At 43.7% G+C, this 21489-nt stretch overlaps 1 protein-coding gene across 6 annotated transcripts in view; it reads left to right on the forward strand.

Annotated features, from left to right (window-relative positions):
• The window catches only part of ATP8B4 (ATPase phospholipid transporting 8B4 (putative)), a 517140-nt gene extending 502245 nt beyond the window's left edge, over positions 1–14895 (forward strand). For 3 of the 6 annotated variants that reach the window (XM_056572212.1, XM_056572213.1, XM_056572214.1), the window contains exon 29: positions 5946–10731. In XM_056572212.1, coding sequence (XP_056428187.1) covers positions 5946–6227 — 282 coding nt within the window. In that variant the 3' untranslated portion in view covers positions 6228–10731. Of the gene's footprint in view, positions 1–5945; positions 10733–14696 lie in introns of those variants that run through there. The other 3 variants (XM_056572217.1, XM_056572215.1, XM_056572216.1) reach the window with 3 other exon arrangements.
• The last annotated feature ends 6594 nt before the right edge of the window (positions 14896–21489 follow it).

The raw sequence follows: 21489 nt of genomic DNA on the forward strand, positions 1-21489 counted from the left end.
CTTCTCTGGTCTGAGATCGAGCAGACCAGGCATTTACACCCCACTGGCGATTGACAGATCTTTGGAACAGTAGGCTGTGCAAATGAAAAATGACATTGTTCATTTTCACTGACCACTGTTCCAAAAATCTGTCAGACACCTGTGGGGCGTAAATGCTCACTGTACCCCTTAATACATTACGTGAGGGGTGTAGTTTCCAAAATGGGGTCACATGTTGGGGGGTCCATTGTTCTGTCACTATGGGGCTTTGTAAAAACACGTGGCCTTCAATTCTGGACAAATTTTCTCTCCAAAAGCCCAATAGCGCTCCTTCTCTTCTGAGAATTGTAGTTCGCCCGCAGAGCACTGTACATCCACATATGGGGTATGTTCTTACTCAGAAGAAATGGGGTTACAAATTTTGGGGGGCTTTTTTTTCCTTTTTTCCCTTGTGAAATTGAAAAATTTAGGGTAACACCAGCATTTTAGTAAAAAATAAAATTCTTTTCATTTTCCAATCCAACTTTAACGAAAATTCATCACATACCTGTGGGGTGTTAAGGCTCACTATACCACTTGTTACGTTCCGTGAGGGGGGTAGTTTTCAAAATGGGGTCACATGTGGGTATTTATTTTTTCGCGTTTATATCAGAACCGCTGTAACATCAGCCACCCCTGTGAAAATCACCAATTTAGGCCTCAAATGTACATGGTGCGCTCTCACTGCTGAGCCATGTTGTGCACCCACAGAGCATTTTACACCCACATATGGGCTATTTCTGTACTCAGGAGAAATTGCGTTACAAATTTTACCTCTTATGAAAATAAAAGGTATGGGCAACACCAGCATGTTAGTGTAAAATGTTTTCTTTTTTTACACTAACAGGCTGGTCTAGACCCCAACTTTTACTTTTTTATAAGGGGTGAAAGGAGAAAAAGACCCCCAAAATTTGTAATGCAATTTCTCCTGAGTACAGAAATACCCCTTATGTGGCCCTAAACTGTTTCCTTGAAATACGACAGGGCTCCGAAGTGAGAGAGCACCATGCGCATTTGAGGACTATATTAGGGATTGCATAGGAGTGGACATAGGGGTAGTCTATGTCAATCCCTTCACTGGCTATCTATTGCCCAAGAATTCAGTTTAAACTGCTAACTATGATGTTCAAGGCCATCCACAACCTGTGTCTCTCATACATTGCTGATCTCCTGATACTGCCCCTCACTTAATCTCTGTTCTTCTTAAAGGGGTACCCCTGTGGAAAACTTTTTTTTTAATCAACTGGTGCCAGAAAGTTAAACAGATTTGTAAATTACTTCTATTAAAAAATCTTAATCCTTCCAGTACTTATTAGCTGCTGAATACTACAGAGGAAATTCTTTTCTTTTTGAAATACAGAGCTCTCTGCTGACACCTCTGTCCATTTTAAGAACTGTCCAGTAGGAGAAAATCCCCATAGAAAACATATGCTGCTCTGGACAGTTCCTAAAATGGACAGAGATGTCAGCAGAGAGCACTGTGGTCATGATGTCAGCAGAGAGCACTGTGTTCCAAAAAAGAAAATAATTTCCTCTGTAGTATTCAGCAGCTAATAAGTACTGGAAGGATTAAGATTTTATAGTATTTTATAAAGTAATTTATAAATCTGTTTAACTTTCTGGCACCAGTTGATTTAAAAAAAAAAAAAAAAATTTTCTACCGAAGGACCCCTTTGAGACCTCCATCTGCGCTCTCCCCTCATCCATACCTCACACAACTGTCTTCCAAGACTTCTCCCTTGCTTCCCCCATACACTGGAACTAGTGACCCATTCTGCTGTGACCCACCATCAAGACTTTCAGAAAGAACATAAAATGTAATCTCTTCAGGACAGCCTATGACCTACAATAACCCACTTTTTCCCCAACTGCTCCCTAATGACCAGCTGTCTCCCCACCTATGGTTTCCCTCCCCCTACCCCTGTAGATTGTAAGCCTCCACAGAAAGGGCCCCCTCTCCCTTTTATATCAGTCTGTCATTTACTGTTCCAAGTTCATTGCAAATTTTATTATAACAGTAGCAAAGAGCCATGAGATTCAAACAAAGATATGGGGGAGGAAAACAATAATCACAAAAGCAGCCTTGGTCTAAGCATTAACCTGCTAGTAATGATAACAGGCAACAGGAGTGACAGTACATACAGGAGACATTACTAACCTTTTCACAAGAGAAAGTTGCCTGGAACTTTCTGGATGATGCCTGCACTCTTACTTCTGCATCACTGAGATACCTAGCATGAGATATGTACAGGTGAAACTCCAAAAATTAGATTATTGTGCAAAAGTCCCTTGTATTTCATTAATGCGACTTAAAAGGAAAGGAAGCATGAAGTGCTCCAAAATCTCCTGGTAGACGGATGCGTTGACCCTTGACTTAATGAAGCACAGTGGACCAACACCAGCAGATGATATGATTCCCCAAATCATAGTCGACCATGGTTTTAGGTCCGGTGGGAAAACCGCATTCGGCTCATTGAAATTAATAACATACAGGAGGCATACGGCAGGGATACGGGAGCGCCCGGTTTTAGCTCCCCCCAGCCGTAATGCTGAAAACGTGATGGGAACCTAGCCTAAAAGGAATGCCAAGTTACAACTCAGAAAAAGAAATGCAGCAGGATATAATTATAGAACACACTGTTCACACTGAACACAAGACAGGGATCGCAATCCCTCAGAGCACCTCCAGTAGACACAGGAATAACAATACCCTCTGAGTTCCCATGGACAGATAACAGGGATAACTAGTTACAGAAACACAGAAATGGATACAAGAGAAAACACAGTGTGAACAGATACATAGCAGAAAGGATATACAAATCCTAAAACCGAATATACAAACACAGATTAAAATCTTCTATGAGCATGCTATCTAACCATGGGTAAAAGCCCAGAACATATCAAAGATAAATCCAAGGTGCATGCTAAGATAGAGATAGTAGAATTTAAGAACAAACAAGGAGTGTTTCACCAAAAGCTCCATAGCAGCATGTCCAGCATGTTAGCAGCAAGCAGGATGTCAAGATGTAATCACCAGCCCAGAGGCTGGACTAAGCACACCTTATACTCCAGCACACCAACTAAATGACTGAGCACAGCTTCTAATCGGCAGTTACAAATCCTGCGCATTAAATCTGCGCAGGATCCTGTACGTGTGAACGTACCCTTAGGGTATGTTCACACAGCGGAATTCCGCAAGTGAACATTCACACTGAAGAATTTTAGCAGCGGACAATTCCATCGCTGAAATTGTTTCGTGCAACGAAGGAACATGTTCATACTTTGCGTAAAAGTCCACGAGCAGTCAATGGTGACACGCAGTGCAAGGCGGTCCTACCGACTAAGTATTTTTTGCGGCGGCTGCCAGTCGGACTCTCCGCTCATGGAATTCTGCAAGCGGATATTCCGCAGGGTACGTTCACACGTACAGGATCTGCTGCATATTTTCTGCAGCTGATTTTGCTACCCATTAAAGTCAAAATCAGCTGCAGAAAATAAGAAGCAAAAATATGCAGCAGATCCTGTACGTGTGCGCACCCTTAAAAAGAAACTCACAGCGGGTTCACCTGCACTAAAACCAATACACAGTTATAGTGTGGATGAACAGAATTACAATAAGTTACCACTTACCCAGACCTTTTGATTCGGTTCCGGAGATACCCGTTGTATTAGCCTCCATTGCAAATAAAATAAATACAGTATTTATCGGGGTATACCACGCACCGGCCTATAACACGCACCCTCATTTTACCAAGGATATTTGGGTAAAAAAGTTTTTTACCCAAATATCCATGGTAAAATGAGGGTGCGTGTGTGCGCGTGTATACCCCGATACACCCCCAGGAAAGGCAGGGGGAGAGAGGCCGTCCGGCCCGCTTCTCTCCCCCTGCCTTTCCTGGGGTCTAGAGCGCTGCTGTCGGCCCTTTTCCCCCCCTGGTTATCGGCGCCGCTGCCCGTTCTGTCCCCCTGACTATCGGTGCCGGCGCCGATAGCCAGGGGGAGAGAAGCGGCGCCGACAGCCAGGGGGAGAGAAGGGGCAGCGGCACCCATTGCCGGCGCCGCTGCCCCGTTGCCTCCCCCCATCCCCGGTGGCATAATTACCTGAGTCGGGTCCGCGCTGCTGCAGGCCTCCGTCGTGCGTCCCCAGTGTCGTTGCTATGCACGGCGCGGCGCACTGACGTCATGCGCCGCGCCGTTCAGCGCATAGCAACGACGCCGGGGACGCACGCCGGAGGCCTGCAGCAGCGCGGACCCGACTCAGGTAATTATGCCACCGGGGATGGGGGGAGGCAACGGGGCAGCGGCGCCGGCAATGGGTGCCGCTGCCCCTTCTCTCCCCCTGGCTGTCGGCGCCGCTTCTCTCCCCCTGGCTATCGGCGCCGGCACTGATAGTCAGGGGGACAGAACGGGCAGCGGCGCCGATAACCAGGGGGTGAGAAGGGCCGACAGCAGCGCTCTAGACCCCAGGAAAGGCAGGGGGAGAGAAGCGGGCAGCGACGGCCTCTCTCCCCCTGCCTTTCCTGGGGGTGTATCGGCGTATAACACGCACACAGACTTTAGGCTAAAAATTTTAGCCTAAAAAGTGCGTGTTATACGCCGATAAATACGGTAGCTGGCTTTGAGCAATAGAGACAGGACCTGCCATGCTGGGTATTCCAGGTCCTGTCTCCATTGTGCAAAAGCGGCCAATTCCAGTGCTAATACAATGGGTTGGACCACAAATCCAGGTAAGTGATCCCACTGGCCCTATAACCCTTTGCATCAGGTTTACTGTGAGTGAACCTGCTGTCAGTTTACCTTTAAAGGGGTATTCCAGGCCAAAACTGTTTTTTTATATATCAACTGGCTCTGGAAAGTTAAACAGATTTGTAAATTACTTCTATTAAAAAATCTTAATCCTTCCAATAGTTATTAGCTTCTGAAGTTGAGTTGATGTTTTCTGTCTAAGTGCTTTCTGATGACTCACGTCTCGGGAGCTGTGCAGTTACTATGGGGATATTTTCCCAACATGCACAGCTCCCGGGACGTGACATCATCATTGAGCAGTTAGACAGAAAACTTCAGAAGCTAATAACTATTGGAAGGATTAAGATTTTTTAATAGAAGTAATTTACAAATCTGTTTAACTTTCCGGAGCCAGTTGATATATATAAAAAAAAGTTTTTGCCTGGAATACCCCTTTAAGTGTAAATGTGACACCTCCTGAATACAGACGCATTGACCTGTATAAATAAAGCATCTGGTTTTCCATGGATATGCCTTTTCAGACTATACATGTTGCATGCCATTTCACCCTTTTAAATGCAAGGTTTTATTATTATACATTTAGCTAACTATACATAGAACATGCAGCTGTTTACTTTCCCATCACAGTTCTGATCTTGTTACATAGAACAGGGAGAATTGTATCAAAAACAATGGCCCACTTTACTAGAAGCAAAAATTGTGGTGCACAACAAAATGGACACATTTATTATGCTATGAGCACCAAAAAGAACAGAAAAATGTGCCTCACTCAACAAGAGGGCATGCCTTACTGGGAAAGGCAGTTACCATGGGCCAAAAGAGGTGTAGCCGAAAATTAAGCACTATGCGCCAAGCTATAGCACCAGAATTTTGGCTATTTGCCTTTGCCTGAGACAAATTAGACCAAAACTTTGCAGTGCAGATTTACAGATGTACCACATTTATCAATCAGCCCGAGCCACTGTAATAAGTCTGGTGCATTTGAGGTCTGTCTGTTGTACTGTTCTAAAATTAGACAGTTGTTATAAATTCCCCCTAATATCCTAATCCTAATATTTAGACAGATATCAAATGTATTAACATAGCAGTAGGCTACATCTGTACCAGCTAACAGACTGCTCAAGCAACCCGTTTTAGCATGTCCAAAGTGTAATTTTTAATTTTATTTTTCAACTTTAAAGGTTCGTTACTTGCAGCAGGCCAAGAAGAAGCGTAAACCATTGGCAAACCACATGCACAGGGTGCACAGAACTAGCTCCAGGAGATCTGGATATGCCTTTGCTCATCAGGAAGGCTATGGCGAACTTATTACCTCTGGTAAAAACATGCGGCTAAATGAGCCTGAATCCTCATCAGGCTTAGCAAGAACAATGCTGAGCAGCACAAGCTGGATAGAAAATCTACGAAAGAAGACAGCAGAGAATTTCAATAGCTTCAGTAGTGAAAAGATTTCTAAATTATAGTTAATATACTGGGGGCTTTTTCATTCTGTAATTTTTTTTATTTTTTATTAACTTTAAGTTGTGGCCATATTTTTGCACTGTGTTACTTAACACCAAAAGGAGATATACATCTTCTATAAATGGATCATCCCAAAAAAGCAAAGCCCTATTCCATCTAATCATGGGATGTAAAACACTGTTCAGGAGAAATTTCTAGACCCTTCCAAACTCCATTCCCAAATGATTGTAAAACTCCATACTGTGATACAGGGCAACAACGCATCACTGCAGACTTAATTTTGTGACCAACTGTTAAAAAAAAGGTTACTAACTGAATGTCGTGGACATTTGCTTTCTGAACTTTTACAACTTCTTCCTTTGAAATGTTTTTAGGGTTCTTAATGTAAATGTATGTTACCCAGTTTGTAATGGACAATTTTTCTAGCCTCAAACCATTGCACAGTTTCTCCATTCATAGAGCATTCTCCAAGATAGTAACTTTGTCGTTGATTTCACTTCCAGCAGGGTTGCTGTAATACATTGAAGGGGGTTATCCAACCCTATAACATATTTGAAGGTAAACTATCGAATGTATACAATAGCAAAAAAGGTGTAATACTCACTGTACCAATTCCCTACCTGCCTTTGTTTTTTTCGTCCTCCATCAGGGCCTTATCTGCCATGAGGTGAGATGAGTACTTCGCCTCAGGTGGCAAATTGCAGAGTCTCTGAGGGGTGGCTTTAACTCATACTGTCTTGCATCTTTTTCTACACATCACTCACATTCCCATGACCTAGAAATGGTGGCTGGACACAGATGTGGAATGCCAGGCAGTCAGTACTGGGAATGCAGAAATTATTTGGTTGTCTACTGCAGTCCCTTGTTGTTTTGACATGACATTGCTAGAGCTGGGGAATCCAATTGGGTAAGCATTGGCACAAGAGTGGCAGGGGATTGGTAAGGTATTTCTCACTTTATAATTTTATAAAAATAAATTCTTATTTTATACTATTATTAGCTGCTAAACAATATAAGGGTTAGATAATGCCTTTATGGAGGATACTGATTTGTTGAAGAAGATGCTGCTGCTACTATTTATTTCAAGAGTCGTTTTTCTTTGGAAATGTATCAATATTCAGAGCCATCACAAGCTTCCTTGGGCATTCTGTATTTTTAAGTCACTACCCCAGCTTGTTACTGTTTATGATGATATGTAAAGTGGTTTCCTATTAGACAGCAATAGATTGGGTATGGTAAATGTGTAATGCATGTTCCTAGTTCTGTTTCATGTACAACATATTACATTCCTTAATACACGATGAATGTCTATTTTCCATTTTAGCCTTTTCAGCATTATGAATGTAATAACAGGTGCCATGACTATACATCAGGTTATTAGCCACTTAATGTGAGCTAATTCTCTATACAACTATTGTGAAATGAGTTCTGCTGGAGTTGAAATACGCCATCAATCAGCCGGTATAGTGGTGGATACTTTGTCACATGCTGTGTTTTGTTTTACACACAAAAAATTGCATTATCTGTGTACATTCACCAATGAAACTATTTTCTCAGGGGATATTCATTTATATCATATCAGCCACTCTAAACTTTTGATCAGTTTTTCTTCTTGCTTTAAAGGGCTTTCCCATAATTACGTTTTATGAGATGTCAATCGATCTACTATGTCATAAAATTTAATTATGGGGAAAAATATTTTTAAAGGGCCAATGGAATGTTTTGTAAATTCTGTCACCAGATGCGTATTTAGAATATGAGCTAAATTATTACAAAGGTAAGGATAAATTCACAGCTGGGTCATTAATTTCCTTTTTCTATTGCATCCAAGCAGAAAAAAAAGGCATGAGTGCCTGATATATCTTACAACAGGCACCAACAGCGCCTGATGGACCTCTTTGATTAATAAGGGAGTCTGTCTGGTTCTGCCATGGTATATTTTGCCTCAAATATGAAGGAACAAGTTAGTATGGGTGATTCTGTTGCTGATTTTAATTCCCTTTATGCTTAGAATGAATTCACGTTTGTCTGTGCCCATTGGTATACATCAGAATACTGTCAAAAGGTATTTTACCCTGGGTAGCAACAGGCATTAATAGACCAAATGTTGTAGTTTACTTGAGAATATGTTTATTCTGTTTTATCTGAAGGACACAAAAACATAGTGTATCATGCTTTTGTGTCCTGCAATTAAAATGTATACTGGCATAAAATACACCAAATGTCCATAGTAAGTTTAGTTTAGTCTACTAAAGTCTATAAAAATGGGTATAGGTCGTTAGTCTGATGGATACCTGCAGCATACAGAGAAAACATAATATTGCCCCCTATGCAGTAATGTAACAAAGAAAAACAGCCTATTTAATATGCGTTTTGCACACCTAAATGACACAGAGACAAAAAAAACAGGTGCAAAGGAAAAGCGGAATACTTTTCATAGGCCTTTGGAAAATGAAAGCGTGCAGCCTAATTAGTTGTTAAAGGGGTTGTACGCTGCCCTACCTTTTCGGAGCTCCGAATGCAGCATCCTGAAATTCATTACTCCGAACTCTGTGAGCGGGCTTCCGTGTTCGCGGCCGCCCCCTCGTGACGTCACGCCCGCCCCCTCAACCAAAGTCTATGGGAAGGGGGCGTGACAGCACTAATTATGAAACTTCTTCCCTATCTGTTTAGTAATTTTGTCTTCATTGACTGGATACATTTTATGCACTGTGTGTTTATAGCTATGATACTAGATGAATAATATGGGCCTCTCACTGTAATTATAGATCATTTGAGAATATTATATAACTTGATTTTTTTCTTTAGTTCTGCAGAAATGTTGTAAATACACATTGAAAGACACAAAATGTATTTTTTTTTTTTTGCATTAGGAGGCAGCACATTTACTTTTCACTCACTTTTGTATTGTGATACATTATGACTTAGCATTGCAAAGTACAGCTCCATAAATGAAGGTAGGTGCCAACATGTAATGAATAAATAGCTATCATTCTGCTCCTTAGGCTGGTTTCATATGAGTGTGTTACATGAGTATTTATGTGTCCAGATTACGGATACAAGCTCCAGCCTGACCGCTAGTCACTTAACCTAAGTTAACAGCTGCCAATTCAGGTAAGCACTTGTGTGAAATCATCCTGAAGCAGAGCACTACATAAGAATTTGGATAGATTGGCGGTCTCAGATTGTGCATTTTACGAATACTCTACTAAGTTAAACTTTAAAATGTAGGCCAAATGCCTGTACTACAGTTTATTGCATGGAGTAGGGATTTTATAATCCATGATCCCACCACTGTTAGATGACAGCCAGTAGCCAGTGATAAGTTGACAATACCCTGGAAAATACAATAAGATATATACAAGTAATGTATATGTGTGAGGCTTACAGTATAATAGAGAAAACCAGTTTGTCTCCTGAGGCTATCTCACAAGGGTCTGTTGTCCTCACCAATGCATAATGTTCTATCTTTAATGTCACTTGATCTTAGATGGTGCCATACTTCTAATAATCCTCATAAGGATGACTTTAGTAGTTGTCATTGCTAGATTATATTTACATTACCAATCATGTACTTGCCTTGAATATATTTTTAGAAATAAACCCCTAGCTATCTGGCTGATGACACACTGTTCTGTTTAGAATCAATAAGGCTTGAAATACATATTTCTATGCTGTTTATTTGCTTCTTGCCACTGTCTCCTTAAATGTTGCATTTCATTAGCTATTTTTGCTAAGTTGTGATATTGCGCCTATCGCTGCTCTAATGTAGGCTGCAGAATACTGCTGCAGTTTTACTTCATTGTTTCATATTTTACAGAGTGAGTTGGGGTAGGTACATAATGGCCCCGACACTATTCACTAGGACACCAAAGTTATTCACCTTCACAACAGATAGATTCTTATGCTTTGCGTATGAGGGTGTATATTCTCCACACAATTGTCATCTGTCTGCTTCAGCTATGCTCAAACACCTGGGTCCAATATGCATTCAACATAGAATATGATGAATAGGGATTGGGCAGTTACATAGAAACATCTCTGGTTGTGCTGTGTCAATCCACATTTGCATGAAACTATTATTGTAATGTTTGATCAGAAACAGCTAAAAAATATTGCTGGGAAACATGTTTATTATGCTCATCATTTTCTACTGTCTTGGTTTGTTTTGCTAAATGCCTTTATTCCGTTTTCATGTTTGGAAATCCAAAATCCTGATATGGCATAATTCATTTTGTACTTTAAGGCAAAATGCCATTCATGAAACATATATATATTTAGAGATGTCAATCTTTATTATTGTAGGTACAAATTAGATTTCTATCAAATGTATGGCTTTTGTTTTGTGCAATAGAAAAGTTATAACTGTCTGTGCGCATGATGTCATACCAAAGAGTTAGCGCTCTTTTGTAACATAAGGTTTACATATGTACATAGTGTTCCATAATTTATTTAAGTGCTTTATATACAAAATATTTTCTATAAATATACTGTTTCTATATAATTAAATGCATTTTGTGGTTTATTTCTTGCTGTCAGCTTTGATGTATTACCGTACTAAGCCATATGTGCCAGTGGCAATATTTTAACACAGCAGTAGTAATTTTCTTTTTGGGGGGACACTTTGCTACTGAACAAGGAGAAGTCTAGATAGTCAAAAGAAGCTCTTGTAGCTTAGTCTTTACAAAAATATATAAAATTGTACAAAATGACATATGCTAAGCACATCTAGATTACATCTGCCAAAAAGGGGTTGTCTCACAATTAGATATTAATTTACGTTAGGTCCAATTGAAAGCATATAAAAAAGGATTAGATTAATGCACTGATTCTTACTGACTAATCTGCCAAATAGCAAGATAAACACCGCTGTTCAATAGAGGCTGATATATTAACCTCTTCAGGACATAGGGCGTATGGATACGCCCTGAATCCCGAGTCCTTAAGGACCGAGGGCGTATCCATACGCCCGTGGGAATTCCGGCCCCCACCGCTAGCCGGTTGGGGACCGGAGCCGGATGCCTGCTGAAATCGTTCAGCAGGCATCCCGGCATATCGCCCAGGGGGGTCATTATGCCCCCCCATGTCGGCGATCGCCGCAGATCGCTGGACAATTCAGTCCAGCGATCTGTGGCGATTCCGGGTCAATCGGGTCTCCAGTGACCCGGTGACCCGGAATTACTGGCTGTTCGGGGCCGTCTCTAACGGCCCCGAACAGCCAGAGCCTGCAGGGGTGAGGTGGCACTGGTGCCACCTCACGATCGCCCTGATTCGTCGGCCGGATTACCGGCCGACCAATCAGGGCGCCTGCTGCGGGTGTCACTCCCGCACCCGCTCCACCCCTCTTCTGGAGGACGTGAGCGGGTGCGGGACGTGCACCCCGGGTGCTGGGGACCCCGATCCCCGGCGCCCCTGTTGGGATCGGGGCCCCAGGAGCAGCTGCGGCGGCGGGACTGACCTCATGCGGCTGGATCGTTGGAGGTGAGTGACAGCCTCCTGCTGTTGCTTAGCAACAGCTCCCAGCATGCAAAAAGGGCATGCTGGGAGCTGTAGTTATGCAACAGCAGGAGGCAGACCACCACAACTCCCAGCATTCCCTTATGGGCATGCTGGGACTTATGGTTTTGCAACAGCTGGAGGCACATTCTTTCTATGGAAAAGTGTACCTTCAGCTGTTGTCTAACTACAACTCCCAGCTTGCACAAACAGCTAAAGTGCATGCTGGGAGTTGTAGTGGTGCATCTGCTGGTTGCATAACTACAACTCCCAGCATGCCCGTTGGCTGTCTGCTGAGAGTTGTAGTTTTGCAACAGCTGAAGGCACACTGGTTGTGAAACTCAGAGTTTTTTTTTACCTAACTCAGTGTTTCACGACCGGTGTGCCTCCAGCTGTTGCAAACTACAACTCTCAGCAGTCACCGTACACCATGCACCGTACATGCTGGGAGTTGTAGTTTTGCAACAGCTGGAGGCACACTGGTTGTGAAACACTGAGTTAGGTCACAAACTCAGTGATACATAACCAGTGTGCCTACAGTTGTTGCAAAACTGCAACTCTCAGCAGTCACCGACAGCCAACGGGCATGCTGGGAGTTGTAGTTATGCAACAGCTGGATGTCCCCCCCCCCCAATGTGAATGTACAGGGGGAGGATTACAGTACGTATCTGGCTGCAAATTTGAGCTGCCGCAAACTTTCTGCAGCAGCTCAAATTGCCAGCGAGAAACTACTGTGAACCCCCGCCCGTGCGACTGTACCCTAAAAACACTACAGTACACTACCACAAAAAATAAAATAAAAAGTAAAAAAACACTACGTATACACATACCCCTACACAGCCCCCCTCCCCTCCCCAATAAAAATGAAAAACGTCTGGTACGCCACTGTTTCCAGAACGGAGCCTCCAGCTGTTGCAAAACAACTCCCAGTATTGTCGGACAGCCGTTGACTGTCCAGGCATGCTGGGAGTTTTGCAACAGCTGGAGGCACCCTGTTTGGGAATCACTGGCGTAGAATACCCCTATGTCCACCCCTATGCAAGTCCCTAATTTAGGCCTCAAATGCGCATGGCGCTCTCACTTTGGAGCCCTGTCGTATTTCAAGGCAACAGTTTAGGGTCACATATGGGGTATCGCCGTACTCGGGAGAAATTGCCTAACAAATTTTGGGGGGTATTTTCTGCTTTTACCCTTTTTAAAAATGTAAAATTTTTAGGAAAACAAGCATTTTAGGTAAAAAAAAAATTTTTTTTTTACATATGCAAAAGTTGTAAAACACCTGTGGGGTATAAAGGTTCACTTAACCCCTTGTTACGTTCCCCGAGGGGTCTAGTTTCCAAAATGGTATGCGATGTGGTTTTTTTTTGCTGTTCTGGCACCATAGGGGCTTCCTAAATGTGGCATTCCCCCAGAGAAAAATTTGCGTTCAAAAAGCCAAATGTGACTCCTTCTCTTCCGAGACCTGTAGTGCGCCAGCAGAGCACTTTTCACCCCCATATGGGGTGTTTTCTGAATCGGGAGAAATTGGGCTTCAAATTGGGCTTAAAATTTTTAGGGGTATTTTCTGCTATTACCCTTTTTAAAAATAAAAAATTTTTGGGAAAACAAGCATTTTAGGTAAAATTATTATTTTTTTTTTTTACATTTGCAAAAGTCGTGAAACACCTGTGGGGTATTAAGGTTCACTTTATCCCATGTTACATTCCCCGAGGGGTCTAGTTTCCAAAATGGTATGCCATGTGGTTTTTTTTTTGCTGTTCTGGCACCATAAGGGCTTCCTAAAGGTAACATGCCCCCCAAAAACCATTTCAGAAAAACGTACTCTCCAAAATCCCCTTGTCGCTCCTTCCCTTCTGAGCCCTCTACTGCGCCCGCCGAACACTTTACATAGACATATGAGGTATGTGCTTACTCGAGAGAAATTGGGCTACAAATACAAGTAAAAATTTTGTCCTTTTACCCCTTGTAAAAATTCAAAAATTGGGTCTACAAGAACATGTGAGTATAAAAAATGAAGATTGTGAATTTTCTCCTTCACTTTGCTGCTATTCGTGTGAAACACCTAAAGGGTTAAAATGCTGACTGAATGTCATTTTGAATACTTTGGGGGGTGTAGTTTTTATAATGGGGTCATTTATGGGGTATTTCTAATATGAAGACCCTTCAAATCCACTTCAAACCTGAACTGGTCCCTGAAAAATACTGAGTTTGAAAATTTTGTGAAAAATCGGAAAATTGCTGCTGACCGTTGAAGCCCTCTGGTGTCTTGCAAAAGTAAAAACACGTCAATTTTATGATGCAAACATAAAGTAGACATATTGTATATGTGAACCAAAAAAAAATGTATTCGTAATATCCATTTTCCTTACAAGCAGAGAGCTTCAAAGTTAGAAAAATGCTACATTTTCAAATTTTTCATCAAATTTACGGATTTTTCACCAAGAAAGGATGCAAGTATCGACAAAAATTTACCACTATGTTAAAGTAGAATAAGTCACGAAAAAACAATCTCGGAATCAGAATGATAACTAAAAGCATTCCAGAGTTATTAATGTTTAAAGTGACAGTGGTCAGATGTGCAAAAAACGCTCCGGTCCTTAAGGCCAAAATGGGCTCCGTCCTGAAGGGGTTAAATACCGGCATTAGACACGAGGTGGAAGTTTCCAAAAGGGAATAAAAAAAATGCCAGCAGGCACCATAGCAAGTATGTAACAGCAATATCTAAATGTGGGAGCATTTTTTTATAATTCTAAATACAAATTCAAAACAGTTACTTCCCTAACATGGAATGCCTTTCTTAGAAGATATTTGTGATTCCTCATCCCAACCTTTTAATCCTAGAATTCTTTCTTATGGCATAGAAAAGGGTTCAAAACCAGTAGTTTCACCTTGCTGCTCTGATAGCTGACATCAGTTTAATAAGAAGTTTTATTAAAAGTCTCTCAACAGAATAGATCTGTTCTTTTGTTTCACAGTGCCTCCATAGGACCTAAGTCTGGTGCTTTCAAGTCTTCATAGATCCACCCTGTGAGCCAATTTAATACATTTCACTTGGCTCCATGCTTAATCAGCCTCATTACAGGAGACAGCGCCATTGTAAGTTTTTCAAGCCCATATCCTGCAATATTGAATGAAGTGCACAGCCATTTTCTGTTCCCAGCTACCAACCCATCAAAACTTTTAACGGTAATGCTTTGAGCCCCTCTTATTCTTTTGTTCACAGTGTTCTTCTGAAAAAGAACACAAAATCCATAATGTGTGCAGATGTGCTCTTATGCACCTTAAAACAACAGAAGATTTTATAAAATCAGATAATCTGCTTCAGTTTTAGGGTAAAATGAAGCAAACACACCACTGCCTGTTGGATCAGGTTAGCCATTGCATAAGGCTACTTAGCCAAAGACTTGCCTCCTCCTAAAGGGCTGAAAGCACATTCTGCCTGAGCTACAGCAATAGCCTCAGCCCCTGTTCAGCAGTCTGTTGTAACGCTACTTGAGCCAATACTTTAACTTATACATTACAAATTAGATTTCTTGCTAATCAAGACCTGTTCTTTGTCCATAAAGTACCTATCCTTCAGCCATAGAGTACCATTTTCAAGGTTTGAGGAAAAGATAATTATCTTATTACTGATCATTTCATTTTCTGTAAACCTCCACAATGGGGATTAAATTGTAACTGATGTTTGCAAGAGCTTTTTATATAATATAGATAATAACATATGTTTCTAAATTCACAATATAAATTCACCTATCAGTATATTTTTTAGAGTGTAGGAAGAAACCCATGCAAACACAGTGAAAACATACAAACTCATTGCAGATGTTGTCTTTGGTGGGATTTGAACCTAGGAACCTAGTGCTGCAAAATATGTAATATGCATTAGTTAAATTTTTTGAAATATTTTTGTGTGAAAAAATGCTAACCCTGCAGCTGTTGCCCATGTGTCTCTGTGCAGAGACAAAATACAGGAAGTGAGGGTGGGACAAGCAGGGTTCTATACATGCTCCTCGATTGTCAATCACCCTGCTGTGTTAGACAGGTGTATAACAGAGCCTCTGTGCACGGAGCCCTGCTTGTCTGCCCACGCTTCCTGTATTTTGTCTCTGCACAGAGACACAGCTGCAGGGACAAGCCAGGATTTTTCCACCCAAAAATATAGATATTTTTAACCAAGTTATTGCAAATGAGAGGTACACTTTAATTTGTTTTTCTCAAATTTTTTTGATTGGTAGTTTATAAATTTTTATTTTGTGTACACATTCTAGGATGTAGTAATTAACTAACTTAAACAGGTAAAGGGGAGGGCACCTTTATCCTTTGTGTTTTCCATTGTTTTCCATCCTTAAAGGGGTATTCTACCCCTAGACCTCCTATCCCCCATCCAAAGGATAGGGTATAAGATGTTTTATTCAAGGGGGTCTGGCCTCTGGGACAACCCGCTATCTCCATGCAGCACCCATAATTTTGAACATTATGTTCAGAACGCTTGGTGCAGGCGGCCGTGGCTGTGAAATTGCGCCACGCCTCCTCCATTCATGTATAATTAAGGGGCATGACAGCGGCCATCCGCACCAAGTGTTCTGAACATAATGTTCAGAACTCTGGGTGCAGCATGGACATTGCCGGGCTCCTGTCCTGTCTCTATCCTGTTTGGATAGGGGATAAGATATCTTGGGGTTGAGTATCCCGTTAAAGGAAGCAGAGAAATCTTCCAGTTAGTGCCATTGCAGTGTTAACACAAAATTAAATTACTGAAAAGGGTAATTATCATCTTTATATTTTTGCAACAAAGTAAAAATGCAGACAGACAATCCAAGAGTGCTTTCAATAAGCAAATGAAAGTCTCTATTAAATACAGTCATGTCCTATGAACACTTGTCTTTAACCAGTTAAGGACAGACCAGCGAACTCCGGAAAATAAGGGTGATCGGTGCTGTCCAAGACTGCACCAATCACCCAAAAGGGATAGGAGTGAAGTGGCAGGCACCCCTCCTATCCCTGCGATTGATCGGTCAGAAGCGACCGACCAATCGCAGAAGCGAGGCGTGGGGTTTAAAGTTCAGTTCCTCCACTCTGCCCACACCCATGGGTGTCCAGGGGGAACGGTGGGTGCAGCAGCTTACCGGCTCCAGGTGGGGGTGATGATCCTGTCGCCATGCGGTGGGCGAAAGCGGCGCAATAATGCAGCAGTGGCGATCTGGGTAAATGGCCTCTGAAAGATCTGGAGGACCACATTTTGGAATCTCTAAACTGTGGCCCTCTAGATCTTGGAAAACTACAACTCCCAGCATGCCCAGAGAGCAGTTTGCTGTCTGGGCATGCTGAGGGTTGTAGTTTTGCCACAGCTGGAGGCACACTGTTGCAAAACTACAAATGCCAGCATGCACTGATAGACAGTGCATGCTGGGAGTTGCAGTTTTTCAACAATTGGAGGAACACTAGTGGGGAAGCATTGAGTTTGTCTGTTACCTAACTCGGTGGTCCCCACCAGTGGGCCTCCAGCTGTGGCAAAAAAAACTACAACTCCCAGCATGCACTGTCTGTCAGTGCATGCTGAGATTTGTAGTTTTGCAATAGCTGGAGAGATTTGCGCACCCTCCCCCCGTCCCCACGTGAATGTACAGGGTACACTCACACGGGCAGGGGTTTACAGTTGGAGCTGCAGCAAATTTTTCACCACAGCTCAAACCCCCAGCGGGAAACTCATTGATAACGCCTGCCCGTGTAAATGTACCCTAAACAAACTACACTCACACAAAATAAAGGGTAAAACACTATGTATACACACACCCTTACACTGTTCCCCCTCCCCCCCATAAAAATAAAAAATGTCTCAAACGGCACTGTTTCAAAAATTGGAGCCTCTAGCTGTTGCAAAACAACAACTTCCAGCAATGCCGGACAGCCACTGACTGTCCAGGCATGCTGGGAGTTTTGCAACAGCTGGAGGCACCCTGTTTGAGAAACACTGCTGTAGGATATTTTGGTGGAAGAGGCAAGTTTAATGCTTGCATCCAGGTCCGCCCTAATGCAAATCCCTAATGTAGGCCTCAAATGCGCATGGCGCTCTCTCACTTTGGAGCTTTGGTATTTGTGGTAATTGTGTTACAAATTTTGGCAGGCTTTTTCTACTTTTACCCCTTATGAAATGGAAAAGTTGGGGTCTACACCAGCATGTTAGTGTAAAACAATTTAATTGTCCCATTCTATTCATTTTCACAAGAGATAAAAGGAAAAAAAGACCCCCAAAATTTGTAACCCAGTATGGAAATACCCCATATATGGAGGTAAAATACTCTGCGGGCGCACAACAGGGCTCAGGAGTGAGAGAGCATCATGAACATTTGAGGCCACAGTTACAGCAGTTCTGACATAAACGCAAAAAAAAAAACACCCACATGACCACATTTTGGAAACTACACCCCTCAAGGAATTTAACAAGGGGTGCAGTGAGTATTTACACTCCACAGGTGTTTGACACATTTTTGTTAAATTTGGACATGAAAATGATTGATTAAAATGCTGGTGTTAAACCAAATTGTTCATTTTCACAAAGGGTAATAGGAAAAAAAAGCCCCAAAAAATTAGTAATGCCATTTTCTTGGAAATGGAAATGCCCCATACAGTGGGGATCAAAAGTTTGGGCACCCCAGGTAAAAATTGTATTAATGTGCATAGAGAAGCCAAGGAAAGATGGAAAAATCTCCAAAAGGCATTGTTACGCCGAGCGCTCCGGGTCCCCGCTCCTCCCCGGAGCGCTCGCTTCTCTCTCGCTACCGCAGCGCTCCGGGCAGCTCCACTGACCCGGTGCGCTGCGATACCGTCTCCAGCCGGGATGCGATTCGCGATGCTGGTAGCGCCCGCTCGCGATGCGCATCCCGGCTCCCGTACCTGACTCGCTCTCCGTCTGTCCTGTCCCGGCGCGCGCGGCCCCGCTCCCTAGGGCGCGCGCGCGCGCCGGGTCTCTGCGATTTAAAGGGCCACTGCGCCGCTGATTGGCGCAGTGGTTCCAATTAGTGTGTTCACCTGTGCACTCCCTATTTATACCTCACTTCCCCTTCACTCCCTCGCCGGATCTTGTTGCCATTGTGCCAGTGAAAGCGTTTCCTTGTGTGTTCCTAGCCTGTGTTCCAGACCTCCTGCCGTTGCCCCCGACTACGATCCTTGCTGCCTGCCCTGACCTTTTGCTACGTCCGACCTTGCTTCTGTCTACTCCCTTGTACCGCGCCTATCTTCAGCAGTCAGAGAGGTTGAGCCGTTGCTAGTGGATACGACCTGGTCACTACCGCCGCAGCAAGACCATCCCGCTTTGCGGCGGGCTCTGGTGAAAACCAGTAGTGACTTAGAACCGATCCACTAGCACGGTCCACGCCAATCCCTCTCTGGCACAGAGGATCCACTACCTGCCAGCCGGCATCGTGACAGTAGATCCGGCCATGGATCCCGCTGAAGTTCCTCTGCCAGTTGTCGCCGACCTCACCACGGTGGTCGCCCAGCAGTCACAACAGATAGCGCAACAAGGCCAACAGCTGTCTCAACTGACCGTGATGCTACAGCAGCTACTACCACAGCTTCAGCAATCATCTCCTCCGCCAGCTCCTGCACCTCCTCCGCAGCGAGTGGCCGCTTCTGGTCTACGACTATCCTTGCCGGATAAATTTGATGGGGACTCTAAATTCTGCCGTGGCTTTCTTTCCCAATGTTCCCTGCACTTGGAGATGATGTCGGACCAGTTCCCTACTGAAAGGTCTAAGGTGGCTTTCGTAGTCAGCCTTCTGTCTGGAAAAGCTCTGTCATGGGCCACACCGCTCTGGGACCGCAATGACCCCGTCACTGCCTCTATACACTCCTTCTTCTCGGAAATTCGAAGTGTCTTTGAGGAACCTGCCCGAGCCTCTTCTGCTGAGACTGCCCTGTTGAACCTGGTCCAGGGTAATTCTTCCGTTGGCGAGTACGCCGTACAATTCCGTACTCTTGCTTCAGAATTATCCTGGAATAATGAGGCCCTCTGCGCGACCTTTAAAAAAGGCCTATCCAGCAACATTAAAGATGTTCTGGCCGCACGAGAAATCCCTGCTAACCTACATGAACTCATCCATCTTGCCACTCGCATTGACATGCGTTTTTCCGAAAGGCGTCAGGAGCTCCGCCAGGATATGGACTTTGTTCGCACAAGGCGTTTTTTCTCCCCGGCTCCTCTCTCCTCTGGTCCCCTGCAATCCGTTCCTGTGCCTCCCGCCGTGGAGGCTATGCAGGTCGACCGGTCTCGCCTGACACCTCAAGAGAGGACACGACGCCGCATGGAGAATCTCTGCCTGTACTGTGCCAGTACCGAACACTTCCTGAAGGATTGTCCTATCCGTCCTCCCCGCCTGGAAAGACGTACGCTGACTCCGCACAAAGGTGAGACAGTCCTTGATGTCTACTCTGCTTCTCCACGTCTTACTGTGCCTGTGCGGATATCTGCCTCTGCCTTCTCCTTCTCTACTATGGCCTTCTTGGATTCCGGATCTGCAGGAAATTTTATTTTGGCCTCTCTCGTCAACAGGTTCAACATCCCAGTGACCAGTCTCGCCAGACCCCTCTACATCAATTGTGTAAACAATGAAAGATTGGACTGTACCATACGTTTCCGCACGGAGCCCCTTCTAATGTGCATCGGACCTCATCACGAGAAGATTGAATTTTTGGTCCTCCCCAATTGCACTTCCGAAATCCTCCTTGGACTACCCTGGCTTCAACTCCATTCCCCAACCCTGGATTGGTCCACTGGGGAGATCAAGAGTTGGGGGCCCTCTTGTTTCAAGGACTGCCTAAAACCGGTTCCCAGTACCCCTTGCCGTGACTCTGTGGTTCCCCCTGTAACCGGTCTCCCTAAGGCCTATATGGACTTTGCGGATGTTTTTTGCAAAAAACAAGCTGAGACTCTACCTCCTCACAGGCCTTATGATTGTCCTATTGACTTCCTCCCGGGCACTACTCCACCCCGGGGCAGAATCTATCCTCTGTCCGCCCCAGAGACTCTTGCTATGTCGGAGTACATCCAGGAAAATTTAAAAAAAGGCTTTATCCGTAAATCCTCCTCTCCTGCCGGAGCCGGATTTTTCTTTGTGTCCAAAAAAGATGGCTCTCTACGTCCTTGCATTGACTACCGCGGTCTTAATAAAATCACGGTAAAGAACCGCTACCCCCTACCTCTTATCTCTGAACTCTTTGATCGCCTCCAAGGTGCCCACATCTTTACCAAACTGGACTTAAGAGGTGCTTATAATCTCATCCGCATCAGAGAGGGGGATGAATGGAAAACGGCATTTAACACTAGAGATGGACACTTTGAGTATCTGGTCATGCCCTTTGGCCTGTGCAACGCCCCTGCCGTCTTCCAAGACTTTGTTAATGAAATTTTTCGTGATCTCTTATACTCCTGTGTTGTTGTATATCTGGACGATATCCTGATTTTTTCTGCCAATCTAGAAGAACACCGCCAGCATGTCCGTATGGTTCTTCAGAGACTTCGTGACAATCAACTTTATGCCAAGATAGAGAAATGTCTGTTTGAATGCCAATCTCTTCCTTTCCTAGGATACTTGGTCTCTGGCCAGGGACTACAAATGGATCCAGACAAACTCTCTGCCGTCTTAGATTGGCCACGCCCCTCCGGACTCCGTGCTATCCAACGTTTTTTGGGGTTCGCCAATTATTACAGGCAATTTATTCCACATTTTTCTACCGTTGTGGCCCCTATCGTGGCTTTAACCAAAAAAA

Source organism: Hyla sarda, chromosome 4, assembly GCF_029499605.1.
Source record: "Hyla sarda isolate aHylSar1 chromosome 4, aHylSar1.hap1, whole genome shotgun sequence".
Taxonomy (NCBI): domain Eukaryota; kingdom Metazoa; phylum Chordata; class Amphibia; order Anura; family Hylidae; genus Hyla; species Hyla sarda.